The sequence below is a fragment of the Pempheris klunzingeri genome, chromosome 1 (assembly GCF_042242105.1).
Source record: "Pempheris klunzingeri isolate RE-2024b chromosome 1, fPemKlu1.hap1, whole genome shotgun sequence".
Lineage (NCBI taxonomy): Eukaryota > Metazoa > Chordata > Actinopteri > Acropomatiformes > Pempheridae > Pempheris > Pempheris klunzingeri.
In genome coordinates, this window is record NC_092012.1 from 27,087,851 (window position 1) to 27,109,710 (window position 21,860).

At 44.1% G+C, this 21,860-nt stretch overlaps 1 protein-coding gene across 1 annotated transcript in view; it reads left to right on the forward strand.

Moving 5' to 3' along the window:
* The first annotated feature begins 1,999 nt into the window (after positions 1-1,999).
* LOC139199544 (plakophilin-3-like) overlaps positions 2,000-21,860 on the forward strand; it is a 211,589-nt gene continuing 191,728 nt past the window's right edge. The window contains exon 1 of the mRNA XM_070828588.1: positions 2,000-2,281. Within this exon, the coding sequence (XP_070684689.1) occupies positions 2,074-2,281 (208 nt within the window). The 5' untranslated portion in view covers positions 2,000-2,073. The remainder of the gene's footprint in view (positions 2,282-21,860) is intronic.

The window sequence follows — 21,860 nt, forward strand, 5'->3', positions numbered from 1 at the left end:
GGAGCGCACGTTTTGGCGCCAAAAATCGCTCCATACAAAGTCAATGAGGAGCTAGAGTGGGTGACGTCAGTGCTAGAGTGGAGAGGGACAGAAAAATCTTCTGAAAATTTCATGAAAAGCTCACTCTCACGCACACAGCGTGTCACTCACACTCATGATTCATACATCAAAACGTAGGACTGCTCGGGCCGGTCGCAACGGTGTGACTTTGGACACAAAGAAACGCATGTAGCCCCCTGCTACGAGCCTCCGAGCGTCGGGAGTGGAGACCAACTGCCGCATCAACTGCCATGTTAACTGACAGCACAAACTGAGGAGGGAGGCAGACACAACCACTTTTCTAACCTGCTCCAGCTCTCTCATCTCACAAGTTAGAGACCTCAAAACTACACGTACGTGTTCAGCAGATTCTCCAGTGTCTTTCACGCTTCTCATGTTTTGTCAGAAAAGCCTCAAGACCATCACAGTGTAGTCAACACTTCATATACTGGAATATAGGACGTCATTAGTGGCCATTTTCTAGCGCAACATAGGGGTAGGTTTTTGTAAAAGTCTTGTGGTCTCAGACAATTTCTAGACAAGCTGCAAAACTCCCTTCCTGAGTTTCTCTGCTCTTCAGACTCACACATAGTTTCCCAGATGTCCCCCAAGAATTTCTCTTGTTGAGATTTGGTGATGAAGTTATTTCCACATTCCTGGACCCATAAACAATCACCCCATCTGGAAGTTTGTGCTTATTTAGAATACTATTATTACTCTCATAATATCACTTGAAATGTTGATAAAAGTGAAAAAAAAGAAGAGAAAAGGCTTCTCCCAGCAGTAATTGTGATGGTCCTCTTGCTGACTGCTAACTGTAGTGCTTGGCATCAAATAAGAGTGTCCTTGTGAAGCTGTATCACTATCATTTGGGTGTGAACCAAAACAGTTGTGCCAAGACCACTGAGAGGAAGTGGCCTAGGTCCAGTCTGGAGTGTGATTTTGATTCGACACAACTACTAGGCGTAGTTCTGTTTCTAGTAGTCTAGCAGGTAGACGCTTTAAACTTGCAAAGTTAACTAGCGCAGTGAGTGCTGCCTTTAAATGGAACTTATGAATTTGCGTTTATGACATCATCGTGAGAACACAACTGCTTGGCAACACCGCTAAGCAACAGGGATGTTAAAAGATTTCTTGTTGTAACATGTTGTAACATGTGGAAACAATGTAGCCCGTTAGCCGAGAGGGTAAGGTAATGTTAATGCTTGTTAACTTCCATGGCCTCCACTGTTTCTGTTAACATCAACAACACATCACAGGTCATGAACTCTAAGCTTTCAGAACATTTAAACTTCATTAATTTCCTCTTATCACGAACAGAGTAAACACAACCCACTTGAAGGCCCAAATGTTTCTCTCACAGAAGCTGTAATCTAGTACACAGGACCCTTTCCCCCTGTATTTACTTTATTTCCTCCCGACACCCTCAAACTCGGCCAAACTCCTGAACTTGTTACAGAAATCCTTTGTTGCAAATCCCATCTTTACATGTATAGTGTAGAATTGCTCCTTTTCCAGAAAAAATATTAATAGAATAGAATATTGTAAAGATAGTGACTTAAATGACTTTAAATATATATTAGTAATAATACACTTTTGTTTCTGTTGTCAGACAACTTAAAGGATGGATGTTAAGGAGGAATGTTTGCAAGAGACTGAGGTTCCACGTCACTGCAGAATACTTGTATTATTATTTTTCTACTAAACCAGAACAGGATATTTCTCCAACCTGAACCAGCAGCTCAGTAATGCTGTAGTCTGGTGGAAAACTAATGTATGTTATCAGTGACCATTCAAACTGAAAGATTTCTATATTATGTTCACAGATAACGTTTGCAAATCAACTGCACATGAAGCAGGTCTGCAGGAGACAGACAGGCTAGGAGGGTTCTAGCTGTCCCGCCTCCAAACAGCTGGGCTGCTAACGGGTGTCCGTCCATTTCGTAGCAGACAGACCGCAGTGGACGAGCCGCGCCCACGGAGGGACTTTTCTGACTTTGCCCTGGTGAAGCTTGTTGGTTTTCTGTCGTGACGATGAGTATCGCGATGGCGGATGGCTGTTTTCTGTCTGCTCTTCAGCCCAACTCCTCCTGCACAGCCTATGTGGTTCCCTCGGACGGTCCGTCTCCGGACCCGGTGGCTAAAGCCAGGAGAGTCCGGGAGCAGGTCCGGATGCGGCTGGCCGAAAGGAAGAAGTCCTCTTCCCTGCCCAGACTGGACGACTCACTGGCTGGATTAACCGGTGAGTCTCAACACATTCAAAAAGTTGCCTACAGCCACCAGGAGCAACCAACAGGTGAAGGTCATCAATGTGCTATTAAAGTGTAATCAGGCCCACCTCACCTCACTGTTACATATATCTGCTTTAGGTGGGATTATTACAAAGGCACAGTAATGCTGTGGTTTCTGGTTAGTTTGGCATTAATGTGAGGACTGAGGTAAAATTCCTTGAAATAAAACAAGATATGTTACTAAGCCGAAGGGTGTTAAGCCAGATCAGCAAGGCCTGTTGTCCATGTTTCAAGTGAAATGACCCCAAAGACTCCAGTTAGTGAAACATGATCTTTTCCACACAATAAACTCCGTCTGTCATTTCATTACATGGATATTCTGTAATAACATGGGTAACTACATGGCTGCAGTCAAGACACTGATGAGGAATGAAAAAGCAGAGCTGACACTGCACAGAAGGAGTTAAATAAAGTTGATGCTGGGTTGAAAGTGTGAGGTCTACAGTTAATTTAAGGGGGCTGCCTCCTGAGATCTGGAAGAGAAAATGTTTGAATAGAATTTTTTTTGGTTTTGTTTAAGTAATAAACAAAACCAGGCTATGTAAGAAAAAAAAAAATCAATACGCTCTTTATTTATTGTTTATGACATGTGGGTCAATCTTTTCCAAAAACATACATTATAGGCATCCTGGTAAGAGACCACTCTAGTGTTATTATGTCAGTCTTAAGCTGTCCTATTCAATAAAGCATGAAAATGCAAAATTCATTGCTCTTCAATTCTTTCTCATTTGATGAATTTAGAAACAAATCTAAATTTATATATATAATATAAAATGTTAGATCTGCTCTACTGTCTGGCTCTCTTCATCCTACTCTCAAAATCTTACTCTCCCTCATTGATTTTTAACTCTGTCTTTTCTGCCTCCCTCAGTGCTCTTGTTTCCTGAAGTCTGGCAAATGGTTAAACATGATAAAGTCCCACTGTCCTCAACAAAGGACATGGATTACAAATGTGTATTTTGATAGACTTATAATTAACATGCACTTTGAAAGTCTTCATATAATAAAGTGAAGACTAACAACAACAAGGAACAGAAACAATATATCTTTATCTATTTGATCACATTACTCCCTTACTGACATGAAACATGAGTTCAGATTAGCAACAGCTGTTAAGTATTTTAATATGAGTTGCTGTTCAATGACAGGTAGTCTAGAAACAACTACTAGCCTGTTTTTGCTATTACCTAACATGCTTAATAGCTTTGAACTTGATAGAATAAGCTGGTGGAGCACATGTAGAGTGACAAGCTTTCTATTATAAATAGCTTCAAAGTACACTGAAGACAGTTGTTTGTCTTCGGCTAGCATTAAAATGCACAATGGTGCTGTTTATTGTTAGTGACTATGGCTATACTTCAACAACCTACCATCGGAGATGGTTCAGAAATGAACTCGCGAGAGTGTGTTGTTGAAACAGAGGCAGGTCTCTCCTTATCTGTCTGTCTAAAAAATGACATTTTAATATCAGAATATTCAGAAGATATGTATCCTGTGAAAACTGGGTCCAAACTGGGTTTACTATGGTGCAAAACACTGGGGCGTCCTCTGTGATCATGGTCACTTCCCCTATTGGGCTCAGGTCTCCTAAAGGGGTTGGGCAGTGGCCAAACCCATGTCACACAGATACAGGAAATGAGTCTTAAGTGGAGTGTCTCTTTCCTATACAGTTTCTGGTTGTACCTAGAAAACTAATGGACAGATTCATGGACAGAGGTTTTGAATAATAATGCCAATTAAAGCTGCAAGCATCGTTGGAGGGCCCTCGCACCATCGCGCACGTCGGGGCGTGCGGCGGCTTTGTCCTGTTGCTGGATTCTGACCCTCGCACCGCTTGGTGCTTGGGCCCTAATAATAATTCCTTGCATTTCAACTATGTTTTTGGCCCCCTGGTTGCCTGGTTTCTTGCATTTCACATATTTTTTCAACCCCTTCCTTCTCGGGGCCTATGGGGTCCGTACACCTCTTGGTTCTTGGGTACTGACATGTTTCCTCCCTTGCATGTCTTGCATCCACGAATTTCATTAATTAGGGTCCTCGCACCACTTGGTGCTCGGGCCTAATTAATGTCAAATGAGCTAGTTTGTAATAACTACTACAGCATAACTTTTGCAAGCAGAATGAGACAGCTAGCTGTGCTCTAGCTCTGCTCCATGAATAACTGTTGCTGTTACAAGGCATTCATCTCTGTGGCTGCTAACTGAAATGTATATTTATGCTGTTGTATGTGTTGTTGTAGGAGGAATTGGAAATTTATTATAAGTTGCCATACCTTTACAAGTTCTCACAACACAGCTTCTGGATGCATGACACCAAGTGCTGCTGCGTTGCTGTGCTGACGAGCTTAGCAGAGAGGAAAGGAGGAATCAAAACTTGTGGAACCCAGATGAAACTTTTTTGCGCAGAGTTGCTGTAATTGGCTAGTTACATGTCAGCTCACTCTGATTGGCTGTTTGTCAAAAATCTAGATAAATCTTGTCCAAATCAAACTAAATACAAAGGCTCCAATTTGATATTGTTAATGACATTCAAAATGATAATGACATATTATTGCTTACTGCAGCTTTTAGCTATTCCTCACACAGTCAAGGATGGTCCCATCAAACCCTCAGCACAAAACAACAGATGTGAAGTGAACTTTGTTATGCAACCAAGACAGGAAATCTGTTCCGCAGGCAACATACAGGAAGCTGATGATTGAGAATTTTCAAATTCCATTGCATCATTACTTTTTGTCTCAAGGACATCTGTCTATTAGGGTCACATGACTCCTGTTCAGTGCTGTGTTGGGCTAGCTCTGATAAGCTAGCTAGATAGCTATACCACATGGCAGGGATGCAGTAAGCAAGCTGTAGCATCCCTCTGTTAAACGCTTCTTATTGTGGTCCAGTTCGTCTCTGGGCTCTTCAGAGGGCTGATAGCACAGGACTGTCGTGGCCAGACCATTAAGTTGTCTCTCATGATTTTTAGTATATTCCCATGCTATCAAAACCTGCAAGTGTGTAATTTCCTGGTCAGGATGATTTTGAACTATAAATGTTCACATGCTGTGTAGGAACAGCTTTTCAAGTCATTAAGAACTGTGATTCGAAAATGATTATTAAGCACACACATCCAACCTGTCTTGACAAATAGTCAGCCTGGGAATATCAGATGATCCACACGTGTTTGATCACAGGTTGGATTGTGCCCTGTCATTTAACTTTTCAAAAGGAAAGTACGTGAGAAAAAGGAGAAATCCCCCCTCCTTATGAATTCTTTCTGATAAGACTACAGGACCCCAGTTTGACCCAGTCAGAGCTGCACAAGATCATTAGTAAAATGACTAACTGCATATCTCCTAGCCAACAAAGATCTCTTAGACTCCAACACCAGGAAGATGTGGGCTGGTCTCAAAACACTCAGACTATTAAAAGAAGACCAGCAGTACTGAGGTGGTGTCTGCATCTCTTCCAGATGATCTGAACACTTTTTATGCATGGTTTGAAAGTTTCAACTCCCCGGCTGTGGAGGTGCAAAAGACCCAGGAGGCCCGCTGCCCACTTGTTATATCCAGGGCAGACGTGTGTAAATCATTCAAACGGTCTAACACACGCCAGGCTCCTGGACCTGACGGCATCCCTGGCCAAGCCCTCAAGGCGTGTGCAGATCAGCTGGCAGATGTCTTTGCAGACATTTTCAACATGTCACTGCTCCAGTCTGTAGTCCCCACATGTTTCAAGAAGACCATCATTGTCCCTGTTCCTAAGAAACCCAAAACCCTCTGCCTGAATGACTACCGCCCAGTAGCACTCACCTCCACCATCATGAAGTGCTTTGAGCGGTTAGTCAAAGGATTCATCACCTCCTCCCTCCCTGACTCACTGGACCCGCTTCAGTTCGCCTACAGGTCAAATAGGTCAACTGAAGACGCCATCTCCCTCACCCTCCACACTGCCCTCTCCCACCTGGAGCAGCGGGACACATATGTGAACTATAGTTCAGCATTCAACACCATTGTGCCCTCGAAGCTTGTCATCAAACTCAGTGATCTCGGTCTCAACACCACCCTCTGTGACTGGATCCTGAACTTCCTGACGGGCAGACCCCAGGCTGTGCGGATCGGCAGCACCACATCCTCCACCCTGACTCAACACTGGCGCCCCCCAGGGCCATGTGCTCAGCCCCCTCCTGTACTCCCTGTTCACACATGACTGTGTGGCCACCCACAGCTCCAACACCATCATCAAATTTGCTGACGACACGACCGTCATAGGCCTGATCACTGGCAACAATGAGACGGCCTACAGAGAGGAGGTCAGAGCCCTGACATCTTGGTGCCAGGACAACAACCTCCATCTCAACGTCAGCAAAACAAAGGAGCTGATCGTGGACTACAGGAAGAGACAGAGAGGGGAACATGCCCCCCTCTTCATCAATGGGACAACGGTGGAGAGAGTCAGCAGCTGCAAGTTCCTCGGGGTTCACATCAGCGAGGACTTGACCTGGCCTCACCACACTGACTTCATCACCAAGTCAGCAAGACAGCGGCTCTTCTTCCTCCACAGGCTGCGGAGGCTCAACATGGACTCCAGGATACTCTGCAGCTTCTACAGGTGCACCATTGAGAGTATCCTGACTGGCTGCATCACCTTCTGGTACGGCAGTTGCACTGCCCTCAACCGTAAGGCTCTACAGAGGGTGGTGAAGACTGCACAGCACATCACCAGGTAGATGCTGCCATCTATGGAGGACCTCTACACCCAGCGGTGTAGGAAGAAGGCCACCAGTATCATCAAAGACTCTTACCACCCCAGCCACAAACTGTTCTGCCTGCTGCCGTCTGGCCGTCGGTACCGCAGCATCCGAGCCCGCAGCAGCAGGCTCAGGGACAGTTTCATTCCCCAGGCCATAAGACTCTTAAACTGCACATAGTCTGCAAACAATTTGCACTGCCCTATTTTGCACCTCTTAGCTGTACATTATATTTTATTTTATTTTCTTAGTTGTATATACCTTATTTTTACTTATACTTGTATTTATATTTCTTACGTACAGCAGTGTTACTGGTACTAGAGACATAAGAATTTCACTGCCAGTGATTGCTTCATGTAACTGCTGAGCATGTGACAATAAAGTCTTTGAATCTTGAATCTTTGAATCTCGTCATTAGACTGAAACTCTTTTCTTGTGAAATAATAATGACATTTCCATTACTCATACAGTATAAAGAGAAGGACAATGCAAGTTTAAGATCCTTAACCACAAAATGTATAGAACATTTTTATTGACCATTTGAAAGCATGCAATATAAGTGTAGTTTTTTTGGATATATTTACAGATGTGGTTACTGGTCATTTCTGACTCCACTTATGTGTGGAGTAAGGTGTTGCTAAATCCCAATACTCTAATATGATAACTATAATATGGGACCACAGCAGCTTTTGAAATAACATGAACGAAAAGTAATATCTAATATCTAGAGGTAATCAGTACAAACTAATCTCCACCCAAATGCTTAATGTTGTAAGTGCTAAAGGATAATAAATAACACTATATGGACTTGGTTTAAGTTGGTTTTCAGTGTCTATGCATCTATGTGTATGGATGACCCATTCTACCTCTGAGCCACAGCTGTCCTGTGCCAGCACAAGAGATGCTTGTGTGGATGGGTGGAAATTAATAGATGAACAAATATTTTGAAAGATAAGTACAAGTTAGCTGATGTCTGGTTTTACACCCCTTCTAAGCTCATTGACCACCTGTGTGTGTGGAACATTCCCCTCCAATCTCCCTTCACAGCATATTATCAGTCTATTTTTGACTGGTATGCACTTTGGCCACTGGTGTAAGGCTTGCTGTCATCTTTCACTAGGTCAAACTTGAGGGTTAAACATTAGAGAAAATTGGATATATTTAAATCTAGATTAGAGTAAATAATATTTTACCTTGCATATAGCACTTCTGGCCTTAACCTTGATTTTGTCTTGTAACCATGTCTGAGTAACAAAACATCTCAGAAGAGTTTATATTTCATTACTTAAGCTAAGAAAGTGTGAAATGTTGTGAAAACAACTGATCAATTTTATCCACAGCTTTTGTGGAAACCTATTTGATTTGCATGACAGAAGAAGCAAAAGGCACAAGAACATGAGCAAGAACTGTGACCGTCTTAACCACGGGGCAGCTGTGGCTCAGAGGTAGAGTAGGTCGTCCATCAATCGTTGGCGGTTCGATCCCCGGCTCCTATGAGTCAGCATGTTGAAGTGTCCTTGGGCAAGGACAGAGGGCAGTGGGTCTGTAACACACTGTCCTGTCCTTAGTGTTTTACTTAAAATATATTTTACTGAAAAGTTCTGAGGTCCAGTGGCAAGTATCCATTTGGGATTCCACCTAGCGGCTCTTTGTTTACTTCTGGTTGAAGTAATATTATCAGTCCTGGACTGTTCTTGTTGTTAAGGGGATGTGGTGCATGGCTATACCGAGGACGAAGTGCTTGGTAGCTCTACGCCATCGATCTGGGCTGGACTAACTTCGTGGTCTTGGTGGAGCCACAATGCTAGCAGTCTTCCTCATGTCCAAAGTGTCCAGTATTTGGCTGTCTGAAAAAATGGTCTCAGGTTTTTTGGCTTTTACCTTTCCTCCTTAACACCCTTAAATGTCACAAAGTATCTGTGTTACTGACTGTTGGGCTAGCTAAGGTTGCAAGGTACAGTAACCTTGTGATAGTGGGACGCGTCATGTGTTAAACATGATATGCACATTCAGGGTAAAGAACACTGATCTCAGACCTGCTGTGTTCTCTCTGTGATCTTTATCTAATTTCACAATAAGAGTCCCAGACTGAAGACAGGTATAGGCCAATTTTGAATCATAGTCATAGTGCCACCTATTGGCAACAGGAAATTACATGTTATATACGTTGATGTGTCCCTCGCTGTAGATGAAGCAAAGCCATCTAAAGTTTTGTCAAAAAAGTACTGAGACATTGATGATGCTAACTCAGTTTTCATCAAATGCAATTGCCATGGCGACACATTGTTCGCCTGAAAGAGGAAACTATTTCTCTGAACTCACAAAATGTGGCACACATATCAGGAGGCTTGAAATGTGTAATCTGATGAGGTTTCTTGGCTTGGATGTCATGACCTTAACCTCTGCACTGCACAATATAGATTAATATTCTGATTTAAGAATCTTCCATTTCCATATGAATTCTGTATTAATTTCACAAAACAACATAAAAACAACAGCTGTTATTTCCATCTGATTATAGGCATTTCTGTGCTCTTTATACTGAAGCAGGAATGTACCCCATTTAAATCTGCACAGGTGAATGGTTTTCTGTGTGTCAGCCCCATGATTGACTGGTGACCAGTTCAGGGTGTATTCTGCCTCTCACCCAATGTCAGCTGGAAGTGGCTCCGACCTCAAGGATAAGCCTTATGGACAATAGATGGATATTAAAGTGTTTTTGGATATGTGCAAATATTTCAACTCTGACTCTCACTTGAACAAATCACTAATTTGACACAAAGAAGCAAAATACCACGAGCGGCTCCAGCTGTTCTACTTCTCCATATTTTTGTGTGACACATTAATTGGTGGAATAAGGGCAAAAACAAAACATTTTGTGCATGTAAACTTATTGTCACATTTTGGCACTGAGTACAAGAAGCTTTGTAACACTACAACTTTGGTTGTCTTTTTTTAAACCATTCCTTGGACCAACCTCTGTTCTCTGTGGTTGAATAGACTTGAATAGGAGGTAGAGAGGCGAAATGTGTGTTTGGCTCAGGAATAATTTTTTAGGGGTGTGTGGCTGAATGATTCTGAGGTCTCCGGTTGATCCCTGAGGGAAGTGTGTCTAAAAATGATTGTAATGGTGTAACTGTAAAAACATAGTTTTTAGAATATTTAATACATAATGTGTATGAGTACAGCTGATAAGAAGCTGTATATGTCTCTGTGGTTCTGTTGTGTGAAGAGAGATCCTGATTTTCTTTAATGATGTTGGTTATATGCTGTGTGTGCTCTCCCTATTGAGGTAGTATTGTTGAGCATAGTAGTATGTGGTGGTATTGTTGCCTGACCTCTGACCTGGTGAGGCTTATATTCAGGCATGTGGCCCAGGTCCCCTCCCAGCACCATCTCCTTCCCCCTCCTTCCGTCCTGTTGGACTGGATGACGTGTGTTGTTTTTCAATACAGGGAACACTCCTCCTTCCTCTCTTTGTTCAACTAATACCAGCTCACTTGTATAGGCCTAATGTTTCAGTATAATTTGTTCTTGAGTCTGAGAGTATTCATACATGTGGTTACAGTGCAGTCTACATAAGGTTCATGATTGAGGATAGAAAAGCGCTTTGAGTAGTCGAAATGACTGGACAGGCGCTTTACAAATACAAACCATTTACCGTTTTTTGTGATATAGCCACTGTACCTCATACAAAGAAGTAGTTCTTTTCCTGTTTGTCACAGTTTGTCACCCGAGTACAGAAAAGCTTTGTGTGTGGTCTTTTTTTTTAATGCAATACATGTTGTCATTAGGGCCCGAGCCCCGAGTGAGCATCACTCGGCGAGGACCTATTGGACTTCACCATATTATTAAAGCTGCAAGCAGCATTGAAGGGCCCTCGCAAATGTGCGCGCGTCGGGGCGTATGCAGCCGCGGAAGTGGCCGCGCGGTTCGGCTGAGGCTGGGCGAATTTGTGTGACGTCTGCACGGAAGCCTTCACGGAAGCCAGGCGTACGTCACGCCTATCGCTCCAAAGTTTCACATAAATCTGACCATCTTTGTCACGAGAGACTGAGATCCTGTCGTCTGCGGCTGTTGCCGTGACCGTGAGGCAATGAGGGCACGTGGATGTCCGTTAATCCTAAACTCTTATCCAGCATTTGATGTGTGGAAGAATTAGTCAGTCAGTAAGAATGTACACAAAACACGTAGAATTCAAAGAACCTGTGTGTTCATGAGATCAGATACTATAAGATGTTCCCTTATTAGTGTTGCAGTAGAGTAACACACACTGAAAACACATTTTTAACTCCTTCCAAAGAGGTTTACATCCATTAGAAAGCCAGTATTGCCCTGTGGTGGCAGATGAAATAAGTGCAGAATAAATGTTGCTATTTCTAGTGAATTGTTTTTTACCATGCATGTAGTTACACTGAAAGAAGAAAGATTGTCAAAGAAGCATCTTGGAGGATTTAAAAGGTTAAAATGACCACATTTCAGGTCGGTGTAGCTTGCCTGCTTGGAGCCTCTTTTTAGACACAATTTAAAAAATTCATAATAATTCTTCTGTTGGTTTTAGGACATGGACCCAAGAGACTTTTTTGTAGGTCTTGGCATTGGCCATATACACAGTGAATTTTGAAACATCTAGGTGAAACACTGTGCGGGGGCTGCTTTGTTAAAATTTTGAAAAAATATTGTAGGTGGCGCCGTTGAGCCGTTTTAGCAAATCCAAACCTATAAATCAGATCAAATTACTCATTTTAGGCCTCTTGATGTGTGTGGCAAGTTTCGTGAGGTTTTAATCACACCTGGCCGTTTTACAGCAATCTCCAGTTTTATGGCGAAGGAGGCGTGGCCACAGGGACAGCGTTTCACGAAAGCTCACGAGCTTCACAGCATAGCATAATCAAAGTCTGGGGAATGTTTTCACTACATTTGAGATGGTTTGGTGAAGTTTAAACTGTACTTGGACATTGTCCATCAACTTTCCATCAACTTTTTGCTCTGAAAACGAAACGCCACGCCACGGCCACGCCCTTAAGATTCTACACAGTCTTTTGATAACTTTTCATCGTTAATATGATGGTAACACACACACCAAGTTTGAGGGAGATCTGATAAACCCCCTTGGAGTATTTAGACCATTTACGAACCCTATTTATGGCCAAAAATCCATTCAATTTTTCACTTTATTAAAAATAATAAATTTCCTGTTGGCTTTACAACGTGGCTCCAAGAGACTTTTTTGTAGGTCTTCTAATTCTCTATATACTCACCAAAGCACATATCTGTAGGTCAAACGTAGCGCGGGGGCTGCTTTGTTGAAATGTTGCAGGGGGCGCCGTTGAGCCGTTTTGCCACACCCAAACTCATAAACCAGATCAGATTATTCATTTTAGGCCTCTTCATGCGTGCGTCAAGTTTGATGACGTTTGAATCACGTTTGACCAGTTTTACAATAAACGTAAGTTTCATGGCGAAGGAGGCGTGGCTACAGGGACAGCGTTTCACGAAAGCTCACGTCCTTCGTACCGTAGCATCATCAAAGTCTTGGGAAGGTTTTCACCCAATTTGAGGTGTCTGTGATTAACCTGCTGGGAGATAATCATTCGAGAGTAAAACGTGACACTTCCTCCCGCTAATAGGTGGCGCTATGACTATCGTTCAAAATTGTCCTGCACAGCTGTTCAGACCCCGACTGCCATTAAACACAGGAAATTTGGTAAAGATAGGAGCTTGTGTGACCGAGTTATGGGTGATCGAAATTTCATTGCGAAGGGTCGAACTTCGCCGCCACGCCAGACCCCCTCCACGTTGACGAAAACTCACACATTTTTCTCCAAAGCTTCATCTAAGACGTTAGGATCATCTGACAGTATTTTGAAGTAGATCTGCTTATTTGTCTCGTCTGTGGACGCCACGGCGTAAAACATGACGTTTCCTGTTGCCACCAGGAGGCGCTATGAGTGTCGGTGAATATTGTCCTACAGATGTGTTCAGGGCCGGACTGTCATCAAACGTGATAACTTTCATTCAGATATGATCATCTACAGCCGAATTATGATCCATTTCCTGTTTTGTGGCGAAGGCTAAAGTTTGAGGCTCCGCCCACGCCATGCCGTTCAATATTCTACTCTGCCTTTGATAACTTCTCATCATTAAGTCTTCCACTACAACATAGTCAAATTTGAGCTTGATCGGATGAACGGTGTCGGACTAGTTAGATTTTTCATAACCCCTAAAATGGCCAGAAATCATCAAATTTTGACACTTTATGCAAAATACTGGACGCCCTGTTCATTTCCCGGTATGGGTCCTTGAGACTTTTTTGTGCGCCTGGATGTCATACACGTGCTCACCAAATTGCATGTTTCTAGCTCAAAGTGGTGTCAGGGGCTGCCGTTTAGGGGGCGCTATAGAGCCATTTCTGCATGCCCATATGTGACACCCACAAAATATCTAATTTTTCGCCACTCCTGAAATGGTTGCACATTTTGGTGAGTTTTCGAGTATCCCTTGTGCCCCGTTTCCCCCTGCAAAGACTGCAAATAAATATAATAATAATTAAAGCTGCAAGCAGCGTTGGAGGGCCCGAGCACCTCCGCGTGCGTCGGGGCGTGCGGCGGCTCCGTCCCGCCGCCGGACTCCGACCCTTCCACACGAGCCAGAACGTTCATGTAGTTTGGACAGCGCGTGAAGGACTTACACGTCACTTCCCGCGTCCCCTATGTTGCGCTATGAAACGGCCGCTAATGACGTCCTGTATTCCTGTATACGAAGTGTTGACTACACTGTGAAGGTCTTGAGGCTTTTCTGACAAAACATGAGCAGTGTGAAACACACTGGAGAATCTACAGTGAACTTGGAAGAGCTTTCGGTGCCATGGCGAGACACAGAACTTTGACAGCTTGCCACGGGCAAACCCTAAAAGATTATAGAAAGCTTTTGATAACTTTTCATCTTGAATACTGCTTCTACCAGCTGACCGAGTTTGAAGTCGATCGCTTCAACCCCCTCGGACAAGTTCGCTCATTTACGACCCCTATAAATGGCTGAAATTTTGACACTTGATTCAAAATGGCCGACTTCCTGTTGGGTTTAGGTCAACGCTCCAAGAGGCTTTTTTGTAGGTCCTATCGTCCTGCATAAGTATACCGAATTTGGTAGCTGTAGGTAAAACGTAGCCCGGGGGCTAGGTCGTCAAAATGTTGTAGGGGCCGCCGTAGAGCCATTTTGCCCCACCCAAACCTGTTAACCCAATACGATTATTCATTTTAGGCCTCCTGACATGTATGCTAAATTTGGTGAGTCTGCACGTATGCGTAAGCGTGGAAATTAAATTCGTATTTCATGGCGAACAGGGCGTCGCCACGGTGACAGCGTTTGGCGAAACCTCAAGCCCTTCATAACTTTGCATCGACCACATCTTGAGAATGTTTGGCTCAAATTTGAGGTGCCTGTGGTTAACCTGCTGAGAGAGAGACGTCCGAGAAAGAAGACATGTACGGCCTCCCGCCAGTAGGTGGCGCTATGACTATGGTTCAAAATGGCCACGTACATGTCTTCAAAGGTGGACAGTCATCAAACTGTATGAATTTGGTGAAGATAGGACCTTGTACAGTGGAGTTACAGCACTTTTAATTCTGATGGCGAAAAAAAAATTTCAATCGACAGTGTCTGCATCGCCACGGCAACAGCTTTTGACACAGAGTCACGGCGTTCGCTCCAGACCAACATCAACATCTTGAGGCTTTCCTAACCAAATTTGAAGTGGATCCGATCAACTGGCTGGTCTTGAGGCATCATAGCGCAAAACATAAAGTTTCCTGTCAGCACCAGGTGGCGCTATGACTTAAAATGAATATTGACATGTAGATGTGTTCGGGGCGGGACTCTCATCAGACATGTGAAGTTTGGTGCATATTGGATCACGTACAGTCAAGTTATTAACAACTTCCTGTTTGACGGCGAGGAACAAACTTTTGACAGCTCGCCACATCCAAACCGTTAAAGATTATACCAAACCTTTAATAACTTTTCATCCTAGATATTGTTTCTATCACCTGACCAAGTTTGAAGTTGATCGCTTCAACCACCTCGGACGAGTTCGTTCATTTACGACCCCTACTTTTCGCCATAAAATCCAAAATGGCCGACTTCCTGTTGGTTTTAAGGCATACCTCCAAGAGACTTTTCTGTGCGTCTTGAAACCATACATATACCCTACAACTTTCGTACATGTACATTATACGCAGTTCCGGGGCTGAGTTTTGGTGGCGCTATAGAGCCAATTTTTCACGCCCGTTTACGAAACCCATGAAATACGAAAATCTTTCATGTGCTTGAATTTTGTGCAAATTTTCCTGACTTTTCGTGCATGTTCAGGCCCCCAAATTAGCCTTTGTTAATACACAAGAAAAATAATAATAATTAAAGCTGCAAGCAGCGTTGGAGGGCCCTCGCACCTCCGCGCGCGTCGGGGCGTGCGGCGGCTCCGTCCCGTTACTGGACTCCGACCCTTCCATGCGCTTTCAGAATGTTCATGTAGTTTGGACAGCGCGTGAAGGACTTACACGTCACTTCCTGCGTCCCCTATGTGGCGCTAGAGAACAGTCACTAATCACATCCTGTATTCCAGTATATGAAGTGTTGACTACACTGAAAATTTCATGCAAATCAAATGATCATTGCCATAGACGTGTTACTTCCTGTTTCCACCAGGTGGCGCAATGACTGTGGTCACTAATTGGCATCTAGATGTCTTCAGGCCAGGACTCTTATTAAGCGTGACAAGTTTGAAAGAGATTGGATAATGTACAGTGAAGTTACAGCAATTTCCTGTTCCATGGCGAACAGCGTTGCCATGGTGACAGCGTCTGAGAATACGTCAAGAGCTTCATAACTTTGCATCATCCATGTAGTGGGAATGTTTGGATCAAATTTGAGGTGTCTGTGATCAACCTGCTGAGAGAGAAACGTCTGAGAATAAAACATGCACTTCCTCTTGCCACTAGGTGGCGCTATGACTTTGAATGAATATTGACAAGTAGACGTCTTCAGGGCGGGACTCTCATCAGACATGTCAAGATTGGTGCTGATTGGATCACGTACAGTCAAGTTATTAACAATTTCCTGTTTGATGGCGAGTCATGGCGACACACTGAACTTTACCAGCTCGCCACGCCCAAACCGTTAAAGATTATATCAAACCTTTGATAACTTTTCATCCTTGATATTGTTTGTACCAGCTGACCCAGTTTGAAGTCGATCGCTTGAACCCCCTCGGAGTAGTTCGTTCATTTACGTCCCCTGTAAATGGCCAAAAATGTGTGAAAAATCCAATATGGCCGACGTCTTGTTGGGTTTAGGTCAATGCTCCAAGAGGCTTTTTTGTAGGTCCTATGGTCCCGCATATGTATACCGAATTTGGTACATGTAGGTAAAACGTAGACCGGGGGCTAGTTCGTCAAAGTTTTGTAGGGGGCGCCATAGAGCCATTTTGGCCCACCGAAACCCGTGAACTAAATAAGATTACTCATTTTAGCCCTCCTGACGTGCATGCCAAATTTGGTGAGTGTGCACGCATGCATAAGCTTCGAAATTACGTTCGATTTTCATGGCGAACAAGGCGTCGCCACGGTGACAGCGTTTGGCGAAACCTCAAGCCCTTCATAACTTTGCATCAACCACGTTTTGAGAATGTTTGGCTAAAATTTGAAGTGTCTGTGGTTAACCTGCTGAGAGAGAGACGTCCGAGAAAGAAGACATGTACCTCCTCTAGCCAGTAGGTGGCGCTATGACTATGGTTCAAAATGGCCACGTACATGTCTTCAGAGCCGGACAGTCATCAAACTGTATGAATTTGGTGAAGATAGGACCTTGTACAGTGGAGTTACAGCACTTTCAATTTTCATGGCGTAAAAAAAATTTCAATCGACAGTGTCTGCGTCGCCACGGCAACAGCTTTTGACGGAGACTCACGGCGTTCGCTCCAGACCAACACCAACATCTTCTGGCTTTCCTGACCAGATTTGAAGTGGATCCGATCAACTGGCTGGTCTTGAGCCATCATAGCGTAAAACATAAAGTTTCCTGTCACCACCAGGTGGCGCTGTGACTTAGAATGAATATTGACACGTAGACGTGTTCAGGGCGGGACTCTCATCAGACATGTCAAGTTTGGTGCTGATTGGATCACGTACAGTCAAGTTATTAACAATTTCCTGTTTGATGGCGAGTCATGGCGAGACACTGAACTTTGCCAGCTCGCCACGCCCAAACCGTTAAAGTAATAACAAGACTTTTAATAACTTTTCATCATTGAGGCCTTCTCTACCAGCTGACCAAGTTTGAAGTCAATCGCTTGAACCCCCTCGGACTAGTTCGTTCATTTACGTCCCCTGTAAATCGCCAAAAATGCGTGAAAAATCCAATATGGCTGACTTCCTGTTGGGTTTAGGTCATCGCTCCAAGAGACTTTTTTGTTCGTCCTGAAGAGATACACGAACCCACCGAATTTCGTACATGTACATAAAACGCAGTTCCGGGGCTGAGTTTAGGTGGCGCTACAGAGCCATTTTGCCACGGCCATTTGCGAAACCTTTAAAATACGTAATTTTTCGCCATGTCTGAATTTTGTGCAAATTTTGGTGAGTTTTCGTGCATGTTCAGGCCCCCAAATTAGCGATTCATTGTGGATAAAAAGAATAATAATAATAATAATAATAATAATAATAATAATAATAATAATAATTCCTTCAGTTTCAACTATGTTTTCGGCCCCCTGGTCGCCTGGTTTTTTTCATTTGACGTATTTTTTCGAGGCCTACCTGCTCGGGGCCTGTGAGGTCCGTACACCTCTCGGTTCTTGGGTACTTGCACGTTTTCCTCCCTTGCTCGTTTTCCCCTTCGGGTTTCAATAGGGTCCTCGCACCGCTTGGTGCTCGGGCCCTAATTAAAGCTGCAAGCAGCGTTGGAGGGCCCTCGCACCTCCGCGCGCGTCGGGGCGTGCAGCAGCTCCGTCCCGTCGCCGGACTTCGACCCTTCCACGCGACTCAATACGTTCGTGTAGTTTGGACAGCGCGTGAAGGACTTGCACGTCACTTCCCGCGTCCCCTATGTTGCGCTAGAAAACGCCCGCTAATGACGTCCTATATTCCAGTATATGAAGTGTTGACTACACTGTGAAGGTCTTGAGGCTTTTCAGACAAAACATGAGAAGTGTGAAACACACTGGAGAATCTACAGTCAACTTAGAAGAACTTTCAATGCCATGGCGGGACACTGAACTTTGACAGCTCGCCACGCCCAAACCGTAAAAGATTATATAAAGCTTTTGATAACTTTTCATCTTGAATAGTGTTTCTACCAGCTGACCGAGTTTGAAGTCGATCGCTTCAACCCCCTCGGACTAGTTCGCTCATTTACGACCCCTATAAATGGCTGAAATTTTGACACTTGATTCAAAATGGCCGACTTCCTGTTGGGTTTAGGTCAATGCTCCAAGAGGCTTTTTTGTAGGTCCTATCGTCCCGCATAAGTATACCGAATTTGGTAGATGTAGGTAAAACGTAGCCTGGGGGCTAGTTCGTCAAAGTTTTGTAGGGGGCGCCGTAGAGCCATTTTGGCCCACCCAAACCTGTTAACCCAATAAGATTACTCATTTTAGGCCTCCTGACGTGCATGCCAAATTTGGTGAGTGTGCACGTATGCATAAGCTTCGAAATTAAATTAGTTTTTCATGGCGAACGAGGCGTCGCCACGGTGACAGCGTTTGGCGAAACCTCAAGCCCTTCATACCTTTGCATCAACCACGTCTTGAGAATGTTTGGCTCAAATTTGAAGTGTCTGCGGTTAACCTGCTGAGAGAGAGACGTCCGAGAAAGAAGACATGTACCTCCTCCCGCCAGTAAGTGGCGCTATGACTATGGTTCAAAATTGGCATGTACATGTCTTCAGAGGTGGACAGTCATCAAACTGTATAAGTTTGGTGAAGATAGGACCTTGTACAGTGGAGTTACAGGACTTTTAATTCTGATGGCGAAAAAAAAATTCCAATCAACAGTGTCTGCGTTGCCACGGCAACAGCTTTTGACAGAGAGTCACGGCGTTCGCTCCAGACCAACATCAATATCTTGAGGCTTTCCTGACCAAATTTGAAGTGGATACGATCAACTGGCTGGTCTTGAGCCATCCTAGCGTAAAACATAAATTTTCCTGTCACCACTAGGTGGCGCTGTGACTTAGATTGAATATTGACATGTAGACGTGTTCAGGGCGGGACTCCCATCAGACATGTGAAGTTTGGTGCATATTGGATCACGTACAGTCAAGTTATTAACAACTTCCTGTTTGACGGCGAGGCACAGAATTTTGACAGCTCGCCACGCCCAAACCGTTAAAGTTTTGTAGAAACCTTTGATAACTTTTCATCCTTGATATTGTTTCTACCAGCTGACCAAGTTTGACGTCGATCGCTTCAACCCCCTCGGACGAGTTCATTCATTTACAACCCTTATATTTCACACATTTTTGACACGCAATTCAAAATGGCCGACTTCCTGTTTGACTTAGGGCAACGCTCCAAGAGACTTTTTTGTAGATCCCATCGTCCTGCATATATGTACCAAATTCTGTACATTTAGGTGAAACGCAGTCCCGGGGCTAGTCCGCTGAAATTTGCAGGGGGCGCTGTAGAGCCATTTTGCGACACCCATTTATGAGACCCATAAAATACGAAATTTTTCGCCAGGACTGATGCGTCTGCAAATTTTCCTGACTTTTCATGCATGTTCAGGGCCTCAAATTTGCATGTCTTTCGTCGGAAGAAAAATAATAATAATAATAATAATAATCCACACAGTTTCAACTATGTTTCGAGCCCCCTGGTTGGCTGGTTTTTTGCCATGTTGCGTATTTTTTCGAGGCCTACCTGCTCGGGGCCTATGAGGTCCGTACACCTCTTGGTTTCTGGGTACTGGCCCGTTTTCCTCCCTTGCACGTTTTTCCCCCACGCAGTTTCAATAGGGTCCTCGCACCGCTTGGTGCTCGGGCCCTAATTAAAGCTGCAAGCAGCGTTGGAGGGCCCTCGCACCTCCACGCGCGTCGGGCATGTGGCGGCTCCGTCCCGCCGCCGGACTCCGACCCTTCCACACGAGCCAGAACGTTCATGTAGTTTGGACAGCGCGTGAAGGACTTACACGTCACTTCCCGTGTCCCCTATGTTGCGCTATGAAACGGCCGCTAATGACGTCCTGTATTCCTGTATACGAAGTGTTGACTACACTGTGAAGGTCTTGAGGTTTCTCTGACAAAACATGAGCAGTGTGAAACACACTGGAGAATCTACAGTGAACTTGGAAGAGCTTTCGGTGCCATGGCGAGACACAGAACTTTGACAGCTTGCCACGGGCAAACCGTAAAAGATTATAGAAAGCTTTTGATAACTTTTCATCTTGAATACTGCTTCTACCAGCTGACCGAGTTCGAAGTCGATCGCTTCAACCCCCTCGGACTAGTTCGCTCATTTACGACCCCTATAAATGGCTGAAATTTTGACACTTGATTCAAAATGGTCGACTTCCTGTTGGGTTTAGGTCAACGCTCCAAGAGGCTTTTTTGTAGGTCCTATCGTCCTGCATAAGTATACCGAATTTGGTAGATGTAGGTAAAACGTAGCCCGGGGGCTAGTTCGTCAAAATGTTGTAGGGGGCGCCGTAGAGCCATTTTGCCCCACCCAAACCTGTTAACCCAATACGATTATTCATTTTAGGCCTCCTGACGTGTATGCAAACTTTGGTGAGTGTGCACGTATGCGTAAGCATGGAAATTAAATTTGTATTTCATGGCGAACGAGGTGTCACCACGCTGACAGCGTTTGGCGAAACCTCAAGCCCTTCATAACTTAACATCGACCATATCTTGAGAATGTTTGGCTCAAATATGAGGTGTCTGTGGTTAACCTGCTGAGAGAGAGACGTCCGAGAAAGAAGACATGTACCTCCTCACGCCAGTAGGTGGCGCTATGACTATGATTCAAAATGGCCACGTACATGTCTTCAGAGCCGGACAGTCATCAAACTGTATGAATTTGGTGAAGATAGGACCTTGTACAGTGGAGTTACAGCACTTTTAATTCTGATGGCGAAAAAAAAATGTCACTCGACAGTGTCTGCATCGCCATGGCAACAGCTTTTGACGGAGACTCACGGTATTCGCTCCAGACCAACATAAACATCTTGAAGCTTTCCTGACCAAATTTGAAGTGGATCCGATCAACTGACTGGTCTTGAGCCATCCTAGCGTAAAACATAATGTTTCCTGTCACCACTAGGTGGCGCTGTGACTTAGAATGAATTTTGACATGTAGACCTGTTCAACGCGGGACTCTCATCAGACATGTAAAGTTTGGTGCATATTGGATCACGTACAGTCAAGTTATTAACAACTTCCTGTTTGACGACGAGGCACAAAATTTTGACAGTTCACCACACCCAAACCGTTAAAGTTTTGTAGAAACCTTTGATAACTTTTAATCCTTGATATTGTTTCTACCAGCTGACCAAGTTTGAAGTCGATAGCTTCAACCACCTCGGACGAGTTCGTTCATTTACAAACCCTATTTTTCAAAAGATTTTGACACGCAATTCAAAATGGCCGACTTCCTGTTTGGTTTAGGACCATGCTCCAAGAGACTTTTTTGTAGATCTCATTGTCCTGCATATATGTACCAAATTCTGTACATTTAGGTGAAACGCAGTCCCGGGGCTAGTCCGCTGAAATTTGCAGGGGGCGCTGTAGAGCCATTTTGCG